Below are 17,440 nucleotides of genomic sequence, written 5' to 3' on the forward strand. Positions count from 1 at the left end.
TCTGTATAAATGCACCTGCACTGTGATAGTCTAAATCTGGCCTTTATGGAAGAGTGGCAAGAAGAAAGCCATTTCTTAAAGATATCCATAAAAAGTGTCGTTTAAAGTTTGCCACAAGCCACCTGGGAGACACACCAAACATGTGGAAGAAGGTGCTCTGGTCAGATGAAACCAAAATTCAACTTTTTGGCAACAATGCAAAACGTTATGTTTGGCGTAAAAGCAACACAGCTCATCACCCTGAACACACCATCCCCACTGTCAAACATGGTGGTGGCAGCATCATGGTTTGGGCCTGCTTTTCTTCAGCAGGGACAGGGAAGATGGTTAAAATTGATGGGAAGATGTATGGAGCCAAATACAGGACCATTCTGGAAGAAAACCTGATGGAGTCTGCAAAAGACCTGAGACTGGGACGGAGATTTGTCTTCCAACAAGACAATGATCCAAAACATAAAGCAACATCTACAATGGAATGGTCCATAATAAACATATCCAGGTGTTAGAATGGCCAAGTCAAAGTCCAGACCTGAATCCAATCGAGAATCTGTGGAAAGAACTGAAAACTGCTGTTCACAAATGCTCTCCATCCAACCTCACTGAGCTCGAGCTGTTTTGCAAGGAGGAATGGGAAAAAATGTCAGTCTCTCGATGTGCAAAACTGATAGACATACCCCAAGCGACTTACAGCTGTAATCGCAGCAAAAGGTGGCACTACAAAGTATTAACTTAAGGGGGCTGAATAATTTTGCACGCCCAATTTTTCAGTTTTTGATTTGTTAAAAAAGTTTGAAATATCCAATAAATGTCGTTCCACTTCATGATTGTGTCCCACTTGTTGTTGATTCTTCACAAAAAAATACAGTTTTATATCTTTATGTTTCAAGCCTGAAATGTGGCAAAAGGTCGCAAAGTTCAAGGGGGCCGAATACTTTCGCAAGACACTGTACATGTCCGAACTCCGAGTCAAATAACTTGGCAATAATATGGTCACTGTAGTAGAACGTTTATTTTCTTCTGTGATTTTCTGCATTTATCAAAAGTCCCGTCAAGTTGTCTGATTTTGATGTGTCCATGTAAACAGGATTATTAGGGGAAATTGTTCATCTTCCAAAGCATGTAAATATTTTAAACTATTGCGTTAATCTGACTATCCACCATAATCGTATTATTGTGTGCATGTAACTGTGCTCACTGGGTGTACAAAACATTAGGAACGCCTTCCTAATATTGAGTTGCACCCCCTTTTACCCTCAGAAAAGCCTCAATTTGTTGAGGCATGGCCTCTACAAGCTTTTCGAAAGCATTCCACAGGGACGCTGGCCCATGTTGACTCCAATGCTTCCCATAGTTGTCAAGTTGGCTGGATGTCCTTTGACCATTATTGTGACACACTGTTGAGCGTGAAAAACCTGGCAGTATTGCAGTTCTTGACACACTCAAACCGGTGTCCCTGGCACATACTACCATAGCCCGTTCAAAGGCGCTTAAATATTTTGTCATGCCCATTCACCCTCTGAATGGCACAAATATACACAATCGATGTCTCCTCCCCTTCATCTACACTGATATGAAGTGGATTTAACAGGTGACATCAATAAGGGATCATAGCTTTCAACTGGATTCACATGGTCAGTCTGTCATGGAAAGAACAGGTGTTCCTAATGTTTTGTACACTCAGTGTACAAGGATTACTGGTACCGGATACGAGGTAGTTGAGGAAATATGTACATGTAGGTAGGGGTAAAAGTGACTAGTCAATCAGGATGGATAACAGAGTAGCAGCAGTTTGTATGTGGTGTCAATATACGTGTGTGGTGTCAATATACGTGTGTGTTGGAGTGTGTGGGCAGAATCCAGTGAGTGTGCATAAAAAGGGGGTCAATGCTTGCGCTCCAGTACCACTGTAGCAGAGTGGCTTGGGTGGCTGTAGTCTTTGACAATTTTTAGGGCCTTCCTCTGACACTGTCTAGTATTGAGGTCCTGGATGTCAGGGACTGTCCCCAGTGATGTACTGGGCTGTACAGTTGGATGCCAAGCAGTTTCCATACCAAGCGGTGATGCAGATAGGCAAGATGCTCTCAATGGTGCAGCTGTAGAACTTGAAGAGGATCTGAGGGCCCATGCCAAATCTCTTCAGCCTCTTTAGGGGGAAAGAGCCCTCTGCCCTTCTTTTCCTGTAGTCCACGATCCGCTCCTTTGTCTTGCTCATGTTGTGAGAGAGGTTGTTGTCCTGGTGCCACACTGCCAGATCTCTGACCTCCCTATAGGCGGTCTCGTCGTTGTCGGTGATCAGGCCTACCATCGTGTCATCGGCAAGCTTTTTTTATAATGATGGCGTTAGAGTCGTGCGCGACAACGCTGTCGTGGATGAACAGGGACTATGCACACACCCCTGAGGGGCCCACGTGTTGAGGGTCAGCGTGGCGGGTGTGTTGTTGCCTACCCTCACCACCTAGGAGCAGTCCATGAGGAAGTATAGGGTCCAGTTGCAGAGGGAGGTGTTCAGTCCCAGGGTCCTTAGTTTAATGATGAGCTTGGAAATCACTGTGGTGTTGAACACTGAGCTTTAGTCCATGAACAGCATTCTCACAAAGGTGTTCCTTTTGTCCAGGTGGGAAAGGTCAGTGTGGAGTGCAATAGAGATTGCGTCACCCCCCCCCCCCCAGAATGTGTGCGGTTTTAATGTGCCATCTTTCGCTAGTGTGGCAGGTGGTGGCATTTGTGATGGAACGTGGGGGTGTGTTAGTGGGAGGCAGATGGGCACGGATGTTTTGAGCCCAACGACGTGTATAAAACCCTGTATGACTGACAGGTGGCGCTGTAAGATGACTACACCCCACTGTGTAGCCATCTTGGTGGTACTCCTCCATTGTAAAATAAAAAATTGATTTTGGAAGCTGTCAATGCATTTTTATGTCTACATTTGTTTTTGTTTTTCTCATGTTTATTCTATTACAGACACCTTAATGTATACTTCTAAATTAAATTATGTGAGCAAAAATAAATACAAATGTGCCTTTATAAACTATTCACACCCTGTGAGTTTTTCCACATTTTGTTGTTAAAGTGGGATTCAAATTATTTTGACATTTTTTGTCAACGATCTACACAAAATACTCTAATATCAAAGTGGAGGAAAATGTTGTACATTTGTAAAAATATTATGTTAAATAAACCACTAATATACAGTATTTAGGCTTGCCATAACAAAGGGGTTGAATACTTATTGACTCGAGACATTTCATATTTTTATTTGAAATACATTTTTAGAAATGTATAAAAACATTGACATTGTGGGTATTATATGTAGGCCAATGACAAAAAAGTATATTAAATCCATTTTAAATTTAGGCTGTAACACCAAAAAATGTGGTTGTGAATACAGTGAAGGCACTGTTTATATACAATACATTTTTGGAGAGTACTAATGTTACTGTCCCCACTACAACAATAAAATACTTAAAGACATGTAATTTTGTCCTTGAAACATTTAATTGAAATACTGTAGAATTCCATAGAGGACTGTGCCATGTGGCGCAGCAGTCTAAGGCACCGCATCTCAGTGCTACAGGTCACTACAGACCCTGGTTCGATTCCGGGTTGTATCACAACCGGCCGTGATTGGGAGTCCTATAGGGCAGCACACAGCTGCGGTGCTGTCACTTGGCCCATTTAGTGGCTAGTTCCTAGAGGAATGATTACAGTATAAGATCCTCCTGAAATACTTAATGAAATTGGGCCGATGAAGACCGGCTTTTCCCAAGGGACTGCTGGTGTAACCGATGTGAAATGGCTAGCTAGTTAGCGGGGTGCACGCTAATAGCATTTCAATCGGTGAGACCTTGAAGTAGTTGTGCCCCGGGCCACGGCTTTTGTTGAGCGCTGGGTAACGATGCTTCGAGAGTGGCAGTTGTCGGTTTGTGCAGAGTTCGAGCCCTGGTAGGGGCGAGGAGAGGGACGGAAGCTATACCGTTACACTAGCTAGCTACATTAATCCACAAAGCAATGGTTTAAGTAGAAAGTGGTTTTGATTCACATGTGATTCGATTTATTAAAAGCCTGGTGTTTCTTTAAGTGTTTGTTCACTAAGTGAAGAAGACATTTGACCTGCCATCTTGTGTGTTGTACACTATTGATTTGGCCTGTTCAGTGTTGACTTTTTTTTCATCAATGGCGGTAGCAAAATCCTTAATATATCCTGCTTTAACCATGCAAAGACTGTTATGAGGTGGTATGGCCTCAATGCTTTCGAACTGTAAATGTTCGATTTTGGGTCAAGTTGTGCTGTCTTCACCTGTCCTAGCAGGTATTCCTACTGGCAGTATTCAGTCATGTTATTCCCTTTATTCAAATGAACCATACAGGAAAGGTTCAACCATTTTGAATGTTTTATAATGTTATATTTTCTGATTTGATCTATCGATTCCCTGGATCATTTCATGTTTTCATGTGTATCTGAGTGGACGTAGCAACGTGATAAAGTCGCTCAGACTGGATGTTAACAGGAATACGACTTTTAGATCGGAAACGTCTATTAAATGTCAGATTTCAGTACTGGCCCGATTTTTCATAACTCTGGAGGATGTCTTCTCTCGAATGAGCAATTTATCATATTTTTGTGATATTCTTACCTCGATACATTTTTTTATTTAACGTAGGGTATAGAATATTTTTCCTATTTTTCTCTTTTAGTCTAGTGACTTGCATGGTGCCTTTGCCCAGAGATATTATAGAAAGGAGATGGGAATCCAATGAACAGAGGAAGGTGTTACACCCCACCAGGCATGACTGACAAATCGCGTTCCCGTTGTCATGCTGCGTCTCGCAAGTTCATTATTTCACATCGCACATCTGTTTTATACTTATTGTTGACAAAATTCATGTTAATGTTGGGGTTTTGAGCTAGCGCCTAATAGACTCACATTGAAGGGGGAGAGCTCCTTGTCCCAGAATCGTCCAGAATGCACCAAACGGCCCATTGACGTAGCATGACAACGTTTTCCCATCTCCTCAAAAGTATATAAATTATGCCGTTGAGCATGTTCGACTCCACTCTGAGGCACATCGATATTCAGGTTGAACACGGTGAGATTGTCGACTCCTAAATTGATTAGTCCAGTTTGTTTAGGCGATGTTAGTTAACCAGCCATGTTACATGCGGATATTGTCTTTGGTGTTATTGGCTAGCCAGCCAGCCCATAGAGAGAGCATTGCAACAGATTCCCACAGCTATTTCCCATGTTGCTACCAACGTCATAACCCCACAATGAAACATTTGTTCACAAAAAACAAGTGGTATTTAACACTGTAAATTCTAAAGGAAGAAGTGGATTTTTCCTTTTAAGCGATTCATGTTACTGTAAACAGGACTACATACCCTGGCACAACAAGACCCATCGTCCCAAGTCCAGGTTAATACGTTTAAAAAAAAAAATAACAGTCCTGCTATGCTTAAACATCATGGTAAATAACTGACTGGTGTGTGTGTGTGGAACCTTGGGCTGAAGCGACATTCTCAAGGTTCGACGATTCACATTTGTGTGTGCTTCCAAAAGCCCTTCATTTTTAACCGCCGTTGTGGCTCTAAACTCACGGCCTCACTGTGTAGATATTAAACCCGATTGGAAGCTCGATTTCCACCAGCTTTGAATACAATACTTTGAAGTGTGGCGATGGAGCTAGCAACAGGCAATGCAATAGAATTGATGCTCTACTATATGATTATGTGTGTGGTAGAGGCACTCTGGGTCAATTGTTTGAATTCTGGTTAAGTCTGGTATATTAAGTTGACTTAAGGTAATTTGCCTGTGGTCGATCTATGACTTCTAACTTGTAAAATGCGGATTATCATCCATGATTAAGACATGTCTGAAGCCAAATTATAATTATTCTTGATTTAAAGGCAATTTAGGCTTAACCTGCGTGTGAACTTGCCCTACACAGTATGAACATGAATAGATATGACTCCATTTGTTAACTGAGTATAATCCCAAATGGCCACCTTTTTTGTTGTCTCAGAGGCGGCTAATGGGAACGTCCCGGCTGGGCAGCGGCCTCCACCTCGGATCCGCAACGTCCAAATCAACGGGCAGATCGTCAAACTGAAGTATTGCCACACCTGCAAGATCTTCCGACCGCCTCGCGCCTCACACTGCAGTATCTGTGACAACTGTGTGGGTAAGAGAGAGCACTCTTCTCCCTTCAGTCAATTCATCTTGTTCTTATCATGAAAGAAGACTCAGTCTGAAAATAACATTTTCAATTCATTCAGAGACTGGGTATTGTGTGAAAACTAGCTGCTTTTTTTTTATCAGCGTGTGAAGGACACATTCTGCTGATGCAAGTTTTTATTTGTTTGCCCAAGCCTTGAACTTACCTACATTTATTTGTCAGTGTTTTAGAACATTTTTATTGGAAATAGTTTGAATCTAAAGCTCTATTGATAATTTCCATATCCGGAGATGGGACATTCTATAGCTGAATGGGTTTCCAGTGGGGATTTGGAATGCTGGCATGGAATGCTGGCATATTCATTCTCCCCAGATCTCTACAAAACACTCTTTGGAATGTTTCTTGAGGATAGTTTTTCATGTGTGTGCATGAACATATCAAGCTTTGCAGAATAACAGTATTTTGGCTAGTCTTGATTGAACCATGCATTTGGTCTTTAAACATCAGTTATTGTGTATGACCCCCCCCAAATCCGTGTGCTGTGTCATGCTGGTCACACACAACCAGCATGACACAGCAGCCTGGGACAGCCAGCCAGCCTCCTTATGGCTCAGGACCCTTCACTCTGCAGTAAGGGATCAATATGATCAATGAATCAATAAAGGCTGTGGGTTTAATGATCATCTGTCTTTGCACAGGAGTTGGACAAAACAAAAGACGTGACCTTTCTTCAATGCAATCAAGTCTGTTGCGGTATTGTAGTGATTAAAATCATAGATTTTTCACACATTTGAGTAAAACTAGTGGGTGTGGTTAATAGCTGGAAGGAAGGTGTTTTCCATGAACCTGTCGTACAATATTTAGTAGTTGATTATACACACTGGGCTCCTTTCTATATGCAGTACATCAACAAATCATATTTATGGTTTTTCCTCATTCCAGATATGCTTCAATGCAGAAGTGCCCCACCTGCATGCTGCCATCATATATGTTTTAATGTGTACGTGTTGTCTGCCACAGGGAGAAAAGTGTAAAGCTGTCTGACCCTGGATAGCTTCACTCTGGCTCTGGTCCTAGTGTAATGAAGAAACAGGGGTCACTATATTTAGATCAGAGAAAAAGGCATTATAGGGAAATGGCTCTTATTTCCTGTCAACTGCGTGCTTGTGTTTGAGGGATTGGGACCTATTGTAAGCAGAGGACATTGGCAAATAGCTACTTTACCTTTGTTGAACTTGGTTGTTATTGTCAGAATGAGTTTTCAATGACTACCCAGCTAAATCATTTTTTAATTTAATTTATTCTCATTTTTGTTCAACCTTTAACCAGCAGAACTTTCGGGGTCTATCCAACGCACTCATTGACACCTCCACAAGTTAAATTGAACTTAGTTTATTTTTGTGTGTGTGTTGAACTGTACATTTTGATCCTGTGGCCACAGAACCTCTTCCCTCTCCTCTCCATCTTTGACCGCCTCCCGCTCCTCTTTTCCACAGATCGTTTTGACCATCACTGCCCCTGGGTGGGCAACTGTGTGGGCAAGAGGAACTACCGCTACTTCTACCTGTTCACTCTGTCCCTGTCCCTGCTTACCATCTACATCTTCACCTTCGCCATCGTACACGTGGTGATGCGTGAGTGCTGTTGTTCCTTCATAGTTTCGCTACATAGGTGTCAGTCGAGACCAGAGCAGAATAGAATAACAAAAGCAAATGTAGATTCAGGTCAGTTTCAGACCATGGCAGTACTTTAAGGCTGTGTTTACAGATTTGGGCGATTCACAGGTGTGCGGGGGAAACCGTGACTCTTGACAGTTGAGAGAGTGTATTCGATCGGGAAGGGTCAGTGAGAGAGTGAGGGATGCGGACTAAATATGATGAAAAAGAGACCTAGTGTCATGTATTGTCATGTTGTGTCTTGTTTCTGTCCTTTCCCTTCACCCTGTCTCCCTCTGCTGGTCGTTATTAGGTTACCTTTTCTCCCCCTCTTTCCCCCAGCTGTTCCTTGTCTCCTCCTAACTACCTCGTCACCCCTTTTCCCACCTGTTCCCTTTTTCCCTCTGATTAGTCCTCTATATCTCTCTCTGTTTTTGCTCCTGTCTTTGTCGGATTCTTGTTTGTGTTATTCATGCCTGAACCAGACTATCGTCATGTTTGCTGCAACCTTGTCCTGTCCTGTCGGAATCTGCCGGTCCATCTGAGCCTACCTATGTTTTGTCATTAAAGAAGCTCTGTTTACGTTAATTCGCTTTTGGGTCCTCATTCACGCACCGTAACAGAAGAATCCGACCAAGAATGGACCCAGCGACTTCGGATCCTCTCCACTCAGCCGTCGAGATCCAGGGAGCGATGCTAGGCAGACACGAGCAGGAATTGTCTGCTGCTCGACATGCCGTTGAGACCCTGGCCACCCAAGTCTCCAACCTCACAGAACAGGTTCACCATCTCCGCCTCGATCCACCGGCCACTTCCAGGGCTTTCGAATCTCCGGAGCCCAGAATCAATAACCCGCCGTGTTACTCTGGGGAGCCCACTGAATGCCGCTCGTTCCTCACCCAGTGTGATATTGTGTTTTCTCTCCAGCCCAACACTTACTCCAGGAGCACTGCTCGTGTCGCCTACGTCATATCTCTCCTTACTGGACGGGCTCGTGAGTGGGGCACGGCAATCTGGGAGGCAAGGGCTGAGTGTACTAACCAGTATCAGGACTTTAAGGAGGAGATGATACGGGTTTTTGATCGATCTGTTTTTGGGGAGGAGGCTTCCAGGGCCCTGTCTTCCCTATGTCAAGGTAATCGATCCATAACAGACTACTCTATTGAGTTTCGCACTCTTGCTGCCTCCAGTGGCTGGAACGAGCCGGCTTTGCTCGCTCGTTTTCTGGAGGGTCTCCGCGCAGAGGTAAAGGATGAGATTCTCTCCCGGGAGGTTCCTTCCAGCGTGGATTCCTTGATTGAACTCGCTATTCGCATTGAGCGACGGGTTGATCTTCGTCACCGAGCTCGTGGAAAGGAGCTCGCGTTCTCCGTTGCCCCCCTCTCCGCATCACTACCATCTTCCTCTGCCGGCTCGGGTGCTGAGCCTATGCAGCTGGGAGGTATCCGCATCTCGACTAAGGAGAGGGAACGGAGAATCACCAACCGCCTCTGTCTCTATTGCGGTTCTGCTGGTCATTTTGTCACTTCATGTCCAGTAAAAGCCAGAGCTCATCAGTAAGCGGAGGGCTACTGGTGAGCGCTACTACTCCTGTCTCTCCTTCAAGATCCTGCACTACCTTGTCGGTCCATCTACGCTGGACCGGTTCGTCAGCTTCCTGCAGTGCCTTAATAGACTCTGGGGCGGAGGGCTGTTTTATGGACGAGACCTGGGCTCGGGAACATGACATTCCTCTCAGACAGTTAAGGGAGTCCACGGCCTTGTTCGCCCTGGATGGTAGTCCTCTCCCCAGGATTCAGCGTGAGACGCTACCTTTAACCCTCACTGTTTCTGGTAATCATAGCGAAACCATTTCTTTTTTAATTTTTCGTTCACCTTTTACACCTGTTGTTTTGGGCCATCCCTGGCTAGTTTGTCATAATCCTTCCATTAATTGGTCTAGTAATTCTATCCTCTCCTGGAACGTCTCTTGTCATGTGAAATGTTTAATGTCTGCTATCCCTCCTGTTTCCTCTGTCTCTTCTTCACAGGAGGAGCCTGGTGATTTGACAGGGGTGCCGGAGGAATATCACGATCTGCGCACGGTGTTCAGTCGGTCCAGGGCCACCTCTCTTCCTCCACACCGGTCGTATGATTGTAGTATTGATCTCCTTCCGGGAACCACTCCCCCCCCGGGGTAGACTATACTCTCTGTCGGCTCCCGAACGTAAGGCTCTCGAAGATTATTTGTCTGTAGCTCTTGCCGCCGGTACCATAGTCCCCTCCTCCTCTCCCGCCGGAGCGGGGTTTTTTTTTGTTAAGAAGAAGGACGGGTCCCTGCGCCCCTGCATAGATTATCGAGGGCTGAATGACATAACAGTGAAGAATCGTTATCCGCTTCCTCTTATGTCTTCAGCCTTCGAGATCCTGCAGGGAGCCAGGTTTTTCACTAAGTTGGACCTTCGTAACGCTTACCATCTCGTGCGCATCAGGGAGGGGGACGAGTGGAAGACGGCGTTTAACACTCCGTTAGGGCACTTTGAATACCGGGTTCTTCCTTTCGGCCTCGCTAACGCTCCAGCTGTCTTTCAGGCATTAGTCAATGATGTCCTGAGAGACATGCTGAACATCTTTGTTTTCGTTTACCTTGACGATATCCTGATTTTTTCACCGTCACTCCAGATTCATGTTCAGCACGTTCGACGTGTCCTCCAGCGCCTTTTAGAGAATTGTCTTTTTGTGAAGGCTGAGAAGTGCTCTTTTCATGCCTCCTCCGTCACATTTCTCGGTTCTGTTATTTCCGCTGAAGGCATTAAGATGGATCCCGCTAAGGTCCAAGCTGTCATTGATTGGCCCGTCCCTAAGTCACGCGTCGAGCTGCAGCGCTTTCTCGGCTTCGCGAACTTCTATCGTCATTTCATCCGTAATTTCGGTCAGGTGGCAGCTCCTCTCACAGCCCTTACTTCTGTCAAGACGTGCTTTAAGTGGTCCGTTTCCGCCCAGGGAGCTTTTGATCTCCTCAAGAATCGTTTTACATCCGCACCTATCCTTGTTACACCTGACGTCACTAGACAGTTCGTTGTCGAGGTTGACGCGTCAGAGGTGGGCGTGGGAGCCATTCTTTCTCAGCGCTCCCTCTCTGACGACAAGGTCCACCCTTGCGCGTATTTTTCTCATCGCCTGTCGCCGTCGGAACGTAACTATGATGTGGGAAACCGCGAACTGCTCGCCATCCGCTTAGCCCTAGGCGAATGGCGACAGTGGTTGGAGGGGGCGACCGTTCCTTTTGTCGTTTGGACTGACCATAGGAACCTTGAGTACATCCGTTCTGCCAAACGACTTAATGCGCGTCAGGCGCGCTGGGCGCTGTTTTTCGCTCGTTTCGAGTTCGTGATTTCTTATCGTCCGTGCTCTAAGAACACCAAGCCTGATGCTTTATCTCGTCTCTTCAGTTCTTCAGTAGCCTCCACTGACCCCGAGGGGATTCTCCCTGAGGGGCGTGTTGTCGGGTTGACTGTCTGGGGAATTGAGAGGCAGGTAAAGCAAGCACTCACTCAAACTCCGTCGCCGCGCGCTTGTCCTAGGAACCTTCTTTTCGTTCCCGTTCCTACTCGTCTGGCCATTCTTCAGTGGGCTCACTCTGCCAAGTTAGCCGGCCACCCTGGCGTTCGGGGTACGCTTGCTTCCATTCGCCAGCGTTTTTGGTGGCCCACCCGGGAGCATGACACGCGTCGCTTCGTGGCTGCTTGTTCGGTCTGCGCGCAGACTAAGTCCGGTAACTCCCCTCCTGCCGGCCGTCTCAGGCCGCTTCCCATTCCCTCTCGACCGTGGTCTCACATCGCCTTAGATTTTGTCACCGGACTGCCTTCGTCAGCGGGGAAGACTGTTATTCTTACGGTTGTCGACAGGTTCTCTAAGGCGGCTCATTTTATTCCCCTTGCTAAGCTTCCTTCTGCTAAAGAGACGGCACAAATCATCATCGAGAATGTTTTCAGAATTCATGGCCTTCCGTCAGACGTCGTTTCGGACAGAGGTCCGCAATTCACGTCTCAATTTTGGAGGGAGTTTTGCCGTTTGATTGGGGCTTCCGTCAGTCTCTCTTCCGGCTTTCACCCCCAGTCTAACGGTCAAGCAGAACGGGCCAATCAGACTATTGGTCGCATCTTACGCAGTCTTTCTTTTCGCAACCCTGCGTCTTGGTCAGAACAGCTCCCCTGGGCAGAATACGCCCACAACTCGCTTCCTTCGTCTGCGACCGGGCTATCTCCTTTTCAGAGTAGCCTCGGGTACCAGCCTCCGCTGTTCTCATCTCAGTTCGCCGAGTCCAGCGTCCCCTCCGCTCAGGCTTTTGTCCAACGTTGCGAGCGCACCTGGAAGAGGGTCAGGTCTGCACTTTGCCGTTATAGGGCGCAGACTGTGAGAGCTGCTAATAAGCGTAGAACTAAGAGTCCTAGATATTGTCGCGGTCAGAGAGTTTGGCTCTCCACTCAGAACCTTCCCCTTAAGACCGCTTCTCGCAAGTTGACCCCGCGGTTCATTGGTCCGTTCCGTATTTCTCAGATCATTAATCCTGTCGCAGTTCGACTTCTTCTTCCGCGATATCTTCGTCGCGTCCACCCGGTCTTCCATGTCTCCTGTATCAAGCCCGTTCTTCGCGCCCCCGCTCGTCTTCCCCCCCCCCCCCATCCTTGTCGAGGGCGCACCCATCTACAGGGTCCGTAGGATTTTGGACATGCGTCCTCGGGGCCGTGGTCATCAGTACCTAGTAGATTGGGAGGGGTACGGTCCTGAGGAGAGGAGTTGGGTTCCCTCTCGGGACGTGCTGGACCGTGCGCTGATCGAGGATTTCCTCCGTTGCCGCCAGGTTTCCTCCTCGAGTGCGCCAGGAGGCGCTCGGTGAGTGGGGGGGTACTGTCATGTATTGTCATGTTGTGTCTTGTTTCTGTCCTTTCCCTTCTCCTTGTCTCCCTCTGCTGGTCGTTATTAGGTTACCTTTTCTCCCCCTCTTTCCCCCAGCTGTTCCTTGTCTCCTCCTAACTACCTCGTCACCCCTTTTCCCACCTGTTCCCTTTTTCCCTCTGATTAGTCCTCTATATCTCTCTCTGTTTTTGCTCCTGTCTTTGTCGGATTCTTGTTTGTGTTATTCATGCCTGAACCAGACTATCGTCATGTTTGCTGCAACCTTGTCCTGTCCTGTCGGAATCTGCCGGTCCATCTGAGCCTACCTATGTTTTGTCATTACGTTAATTCGCTTTTGGGTCCTCATTCACGCACCGTAACACCTAGTTCAGCTGAGGCTTGACTGGAGCGTGAAGTGACATGCAACAGTAACTGCCTGGATGACCCACTCACTCACACACTTCCCTTTGATCTGTTCCTATACGTGGGACTTTACAGGACAGCGAGATGGCAGGGAAAAGCAGAGGGCATTTACAGTCAGGATAATTGGCTCCAGGCTTGTGATCTTAATTCAAGCCACAGCCTGCGCACTGTCAATGTTATCCCTAATTTGAATGAATAGTTTTGTTTTTTTAATGGTCGCGTGAGTGAGGGGAATATGTAAGTGTACGTCTTGGCACTTATTAGGTGTGTGTGTGTGTTTCACCGTGCCTTTTGGAAAGTATTCAGACCCCTTGACTTTTTCACATTTTGTTTCGTTATTCTAAAATGAAATAAATAAAAAATAAATCCTAAGCAATATTACACTCAATACCCCATAATGACAAAGCAAAAACAGGTTTTTTAGACATTTTTGCTAATTTATAAAAAATGAAAAAATCCTTTTCATAACTATTCAGACCCTTTGCTATGAGACTTGAAATTGAGCTTCGGTCCATCCGGTTTTCAATGATCATCCTTGAGATGTTTCTACAACTTGTTTTGGAGTCCAACTGTGGTAAATTCAATTGATTGGACATGATGTGGAAAGGCACACACCTGTCTATATAAGGTCCCACATTTGACAGTGCATGTCAGAGAACAGATCTTGGGAAGGGTATCAAAATGTTTCTGCAGCATTGAAGGTCCCCAAGAACGCAATGGCCTCCATTCTTAAATTGAAGAAAATCGGAACCATCAAGACTCTTCCTAGAGCTGGCCGCCCGGCCAAACTGACCAATCGGGGGAGAAGGACCTTGGTCAGGGAGGTGATCAAGAAATCAATGGTAACTCTGCCAGAGCTCCGGAGTTCCACTGTGGAGATGGGAGAACCTTCCAGAAGCACAACGATCTCTGCAGGTTTCCACCAATTAGGCCTTTATGGTAAAGTGGCCAGACGGAAGACACTCCTCAGTGAAAGGCACATGACAGCAGACTTGGAGTTTGGCAAAAGGCACCTAAAGATTCTCAGACCATGAGAAACAAGATGCTCTGGTCTGATGAAACCAAGATTGAACTCTTTGGCCTGATTACCAAGCGTCACGTCAGGAGGAAACCTGTCACCATCCCTACTGTGCAGCATGTTGGTGGCAGCATCATGCTGTGTGGATGTTTTTCAGCGGCAGGTACTGGGAGACTAGTCAGGATCGAGGCAAAGATGAAAGGAGTAAAGTACATAGAGATCCTTGATGAAAACCGTCTCCAGAGCACTCAGGACCTCAGACTGGGGAGAAGGTTTACCTTCCAACAGGACAACGACCCTAAGCACTCACCCTAAGCACTCAGCTAAGAACAAATCCCTGAATGTCTGAGTGGCCCTGCCAGAGACTTGAACCTGATCGAATATCTCTGGAGAGACCTGAAAATAGCTGTGCAGCGACGCTCCCCATCGAGCCTGACAGAGCTTGAGAGGATCTGCAGAGAAGATTGGGAGAAACTCCCCAAATACAGGTGTGCCAAGCTTGTAATCTCAGACCCAAAAGACTTGAGGCTGTAATCGCTGCAAAAGGTGCTTCAAAAAGTACTGAGTAAAATGTCTAATTTTAATAAATTTGCAAAAATGCCTAAACAGATTTTTGTCATTATGGAGTATTGTGTGTAGATTTATGGGGGGGAAAAAACTAACAATTTTAATCAATTTGAAAATAAGGCTAACTATCACAGTGGAAAAAGTCAAGGGTCTGAATACTTTCCGAATGCACTGTATATGCTCCACAGAACATTCTTTAACTATGTGCTCCTCTCTACAGGCTCGGTGGACTCTGGGTTTGTGAAGACACTACAAGACACACCTGGAACATATCCTTTCAGTTCCACATAAATCTACAGTTCACAATACCATCTGGTTATTGACCCATAGGGCCACTGTGGTTTACTTTTTAAACCTAAAAGAATAAGACATTCATAATAATCGTAAGATAGACAAGTTTGAGTCAAATCATGTTATATGAAGTTATAAAATGAATCATCCCTGGGGCATTTAACATAAAATTATCTAAATCAGTAGTGATTGCAGTAACCGCATGTTCGACAAAGACCTATCCTTGACCTGTGGACTTAGCGCTTGTAGTACTGTTACTGTTTCTGTCCTGTTTCTTTAACCCCTTTCTACTGTGCTGGAAGTGTTGGTGTGCTTCTTCACCTTGTGGTCAGTAGTGGGACTGACAGGCTTCCATTCTTATCTTATCTCCCTCAACCAGACCACCAATGAGGATGTGAGTATATCTATTCTCTACCATTCACTACTCCTATTACAGGGGCTGTGTCTCAACAGTTTAAACTGTCTGCCTCTCCTCTTTTTATCCAGCACGGGTGATTATGGAGATGAGGAAGGAAGGATGTTTTAGATTATTGACACAGCTGGTAGTCTCAGAAATCATGAGGGATTCTCTTGGTAACTTCGAAAAGGGAAAAATAAATCCAGGAAGGGTCCTCCTCAGACAACTCTCCCAACAAATCATGAGATTTGGTAGGCGGGGCTTAAAATGCAGACAGGAATTGTGCATATGAAAAAGTCTTACCATAGCTTGTAGGCAGACATGACAGAACGTTGCAATTTGAAGCCAAAGTTTGCAGGCCAAACCTTTGCAGTAGTTTTTATTCAAGGTTGACACAAACTAGCCACTTGCGAAATGCACTTATTCAAAATATTCTAGATGCTATTTTGTGTCTGAGGGGTGTTTACACTAGGGCAACAAGCGGATTAGGCAGTGACGTAAGAAAGCCGGACGTCCCACCTTTCCTCTATGCTAAACTGATGTTGTCTAAGTACAGGCGTGCCTGCTGGAACATTGGCACGTTGTAGGAGGCAACTCGTCTAATGTAGCGACTACACAGTCGGGACTCGAGTTAAAGTTTTTACATTACCACAGATCTGGGATCAGATTAACGCTATCCCTAATCCTAACCATAACCATAATGCAATAAGACCTGACCCTGTGTCAGTTGATAGGAGCTGCTTCACTCCAGGGTTCTGTTTTAAATGCTCAAAGTGGAGTGCTAACATGGCATGGCTGGAAAGATAAATATACACTCAGGGTGGGTGATGTAAACACTCAAGTTCTCCAGTCAGCTATCACCTTGGCAACCACACACCCTTTTTTTTTCTTTGTAGCCTTGGTGAGGGGGGGGGGGGGGGGGGCTAGAATTCAATCAAATAGACCATGGCAATATTTACTCTGCCTTTGTTTTCAAATGCAGGCAAAGACTTCTTATTCTGATGAATGCAAGGCTTGTGAGGGAAGTCTACCTTTACTGGTCGTAGGTTTTTATACAGTACCCAAGACCGGTGTGATTTCATGACCATGGTGGGGACAAAGCTTTACTGCCTGACTATGGCAATGCAGAAGTGATTTAATTCTAATTTCAAGTTTGATTAATAACTACATAGCAGTCTTAGACACTCACATCCATTGGCATTACATAAACAATAAATCATCAACAAGTTTACAAAAGCCTATTGAATAGTGAGGACAATTCCATGGTAACATAATGACAAAACCATGAAACAAAAGTTTAACAAACCGTACAAGTCTATATGCAGAACGACTACTTTCAACCATTTCCAATGAAAATGGTACAAAAACACATTTTACTTGAACAACTGTGCAGATGTACATTTCTGTAACAGAATGATGGTAAAAAAAAAAAACATTTTAAAAGCCCTTCATTTGTGACCAAGTTTTCGAAAAAAAACTCAGTTAACTATCTCTCATCTGAATTCAATTTCAAACATGTCTGCAAAAATAATGGCTATGATATGACACCTTGAGTTTGGTAAGTGAAGTGGATTAACACCTGATAACAGAATGACTGTAGCCGAATAGGTCCTGATTTGTACTACACAGAAATGCATCGTGATGGATATGTGATGCGTTCGTTGATGTGTCCTGTATAGGTACACAAAGGTCGAAAAATGTCATTTCCTCCTTTGCATGTTTGGGTATATTTCCACACATTAGTTATTGAAGGTAATTGTATCGTTTTGTACAGTCAGTGTATATCTGAGGTCTAACCTCCTGAAAGAACCGGTCTAGTATATTTCTGAACACCCTGTGGAATTTCTGTTTCCATTACATTCACCAGCAGGTAGGGTTTCAAAGGGACGGTATATTACTGGAAACCTCCTAAGTTTACCAGTAAACAACCAGAATTTTGGTAACTTATGTGTTTTGAGGGAATTTTATCAATGACATCTAGTGGCCTTTTTGGGTACTTCAGGTTATCACAGCAGTCTGTAATTATCTCTGTCCCCC

The 17,440-nt window shown here is 45.2% G+C and overlaps 1 protein-coding gene across 1 annotated transcript in view; it reads left to right on the forward strand.

Annotated features, from left to right (window-relative positions):
- Window positions 1-17,440, forward strand: part of LOC110505160 (zinc finger DHHC-type palmitoyltransferase 9) — a 56,988-nt gene that overhangs the window by 29,255 nt on the left and 10,293 nt on the right. The window contains exons 3-6 of the mRNA XM_090219908.1: window positions 6,022-6,180; window positions 7,671-7,808; window positions 14,936-14,982; window positions 15,296-15,400. Of these exons, the coding sequence (XP_090076034.1) occupies window positions 6,022-6,180; window positions 7,671-7,808; window positions 14,936-14,982; window positions 15,296-15,400 (449 nt within the window). The remainder of the gene's footprint in view (window positions 1-6,021; window positions 6,181-7,670; window positions 7,809-14,935; window positions 14,983-15,295; window positions 15,401-17,440) is intronic.

This window comes from Oncorhynchus mykiss, chromosome 25 (genome assembly GCF_057628025.1).
Source record: "Oncorhynchus mykiss isolate SJ-2025 chromosome 25, ASM5762802v1, whole genome shotgun sequence".
Taxonomy (NCBI): domain Eukaryota; kingdom Metazoa; phylum Chordata; class Actinopteri; order Salmoniformes; family Salmonidae; genus Oncorhynchus; species Oncorhynchus mykiss.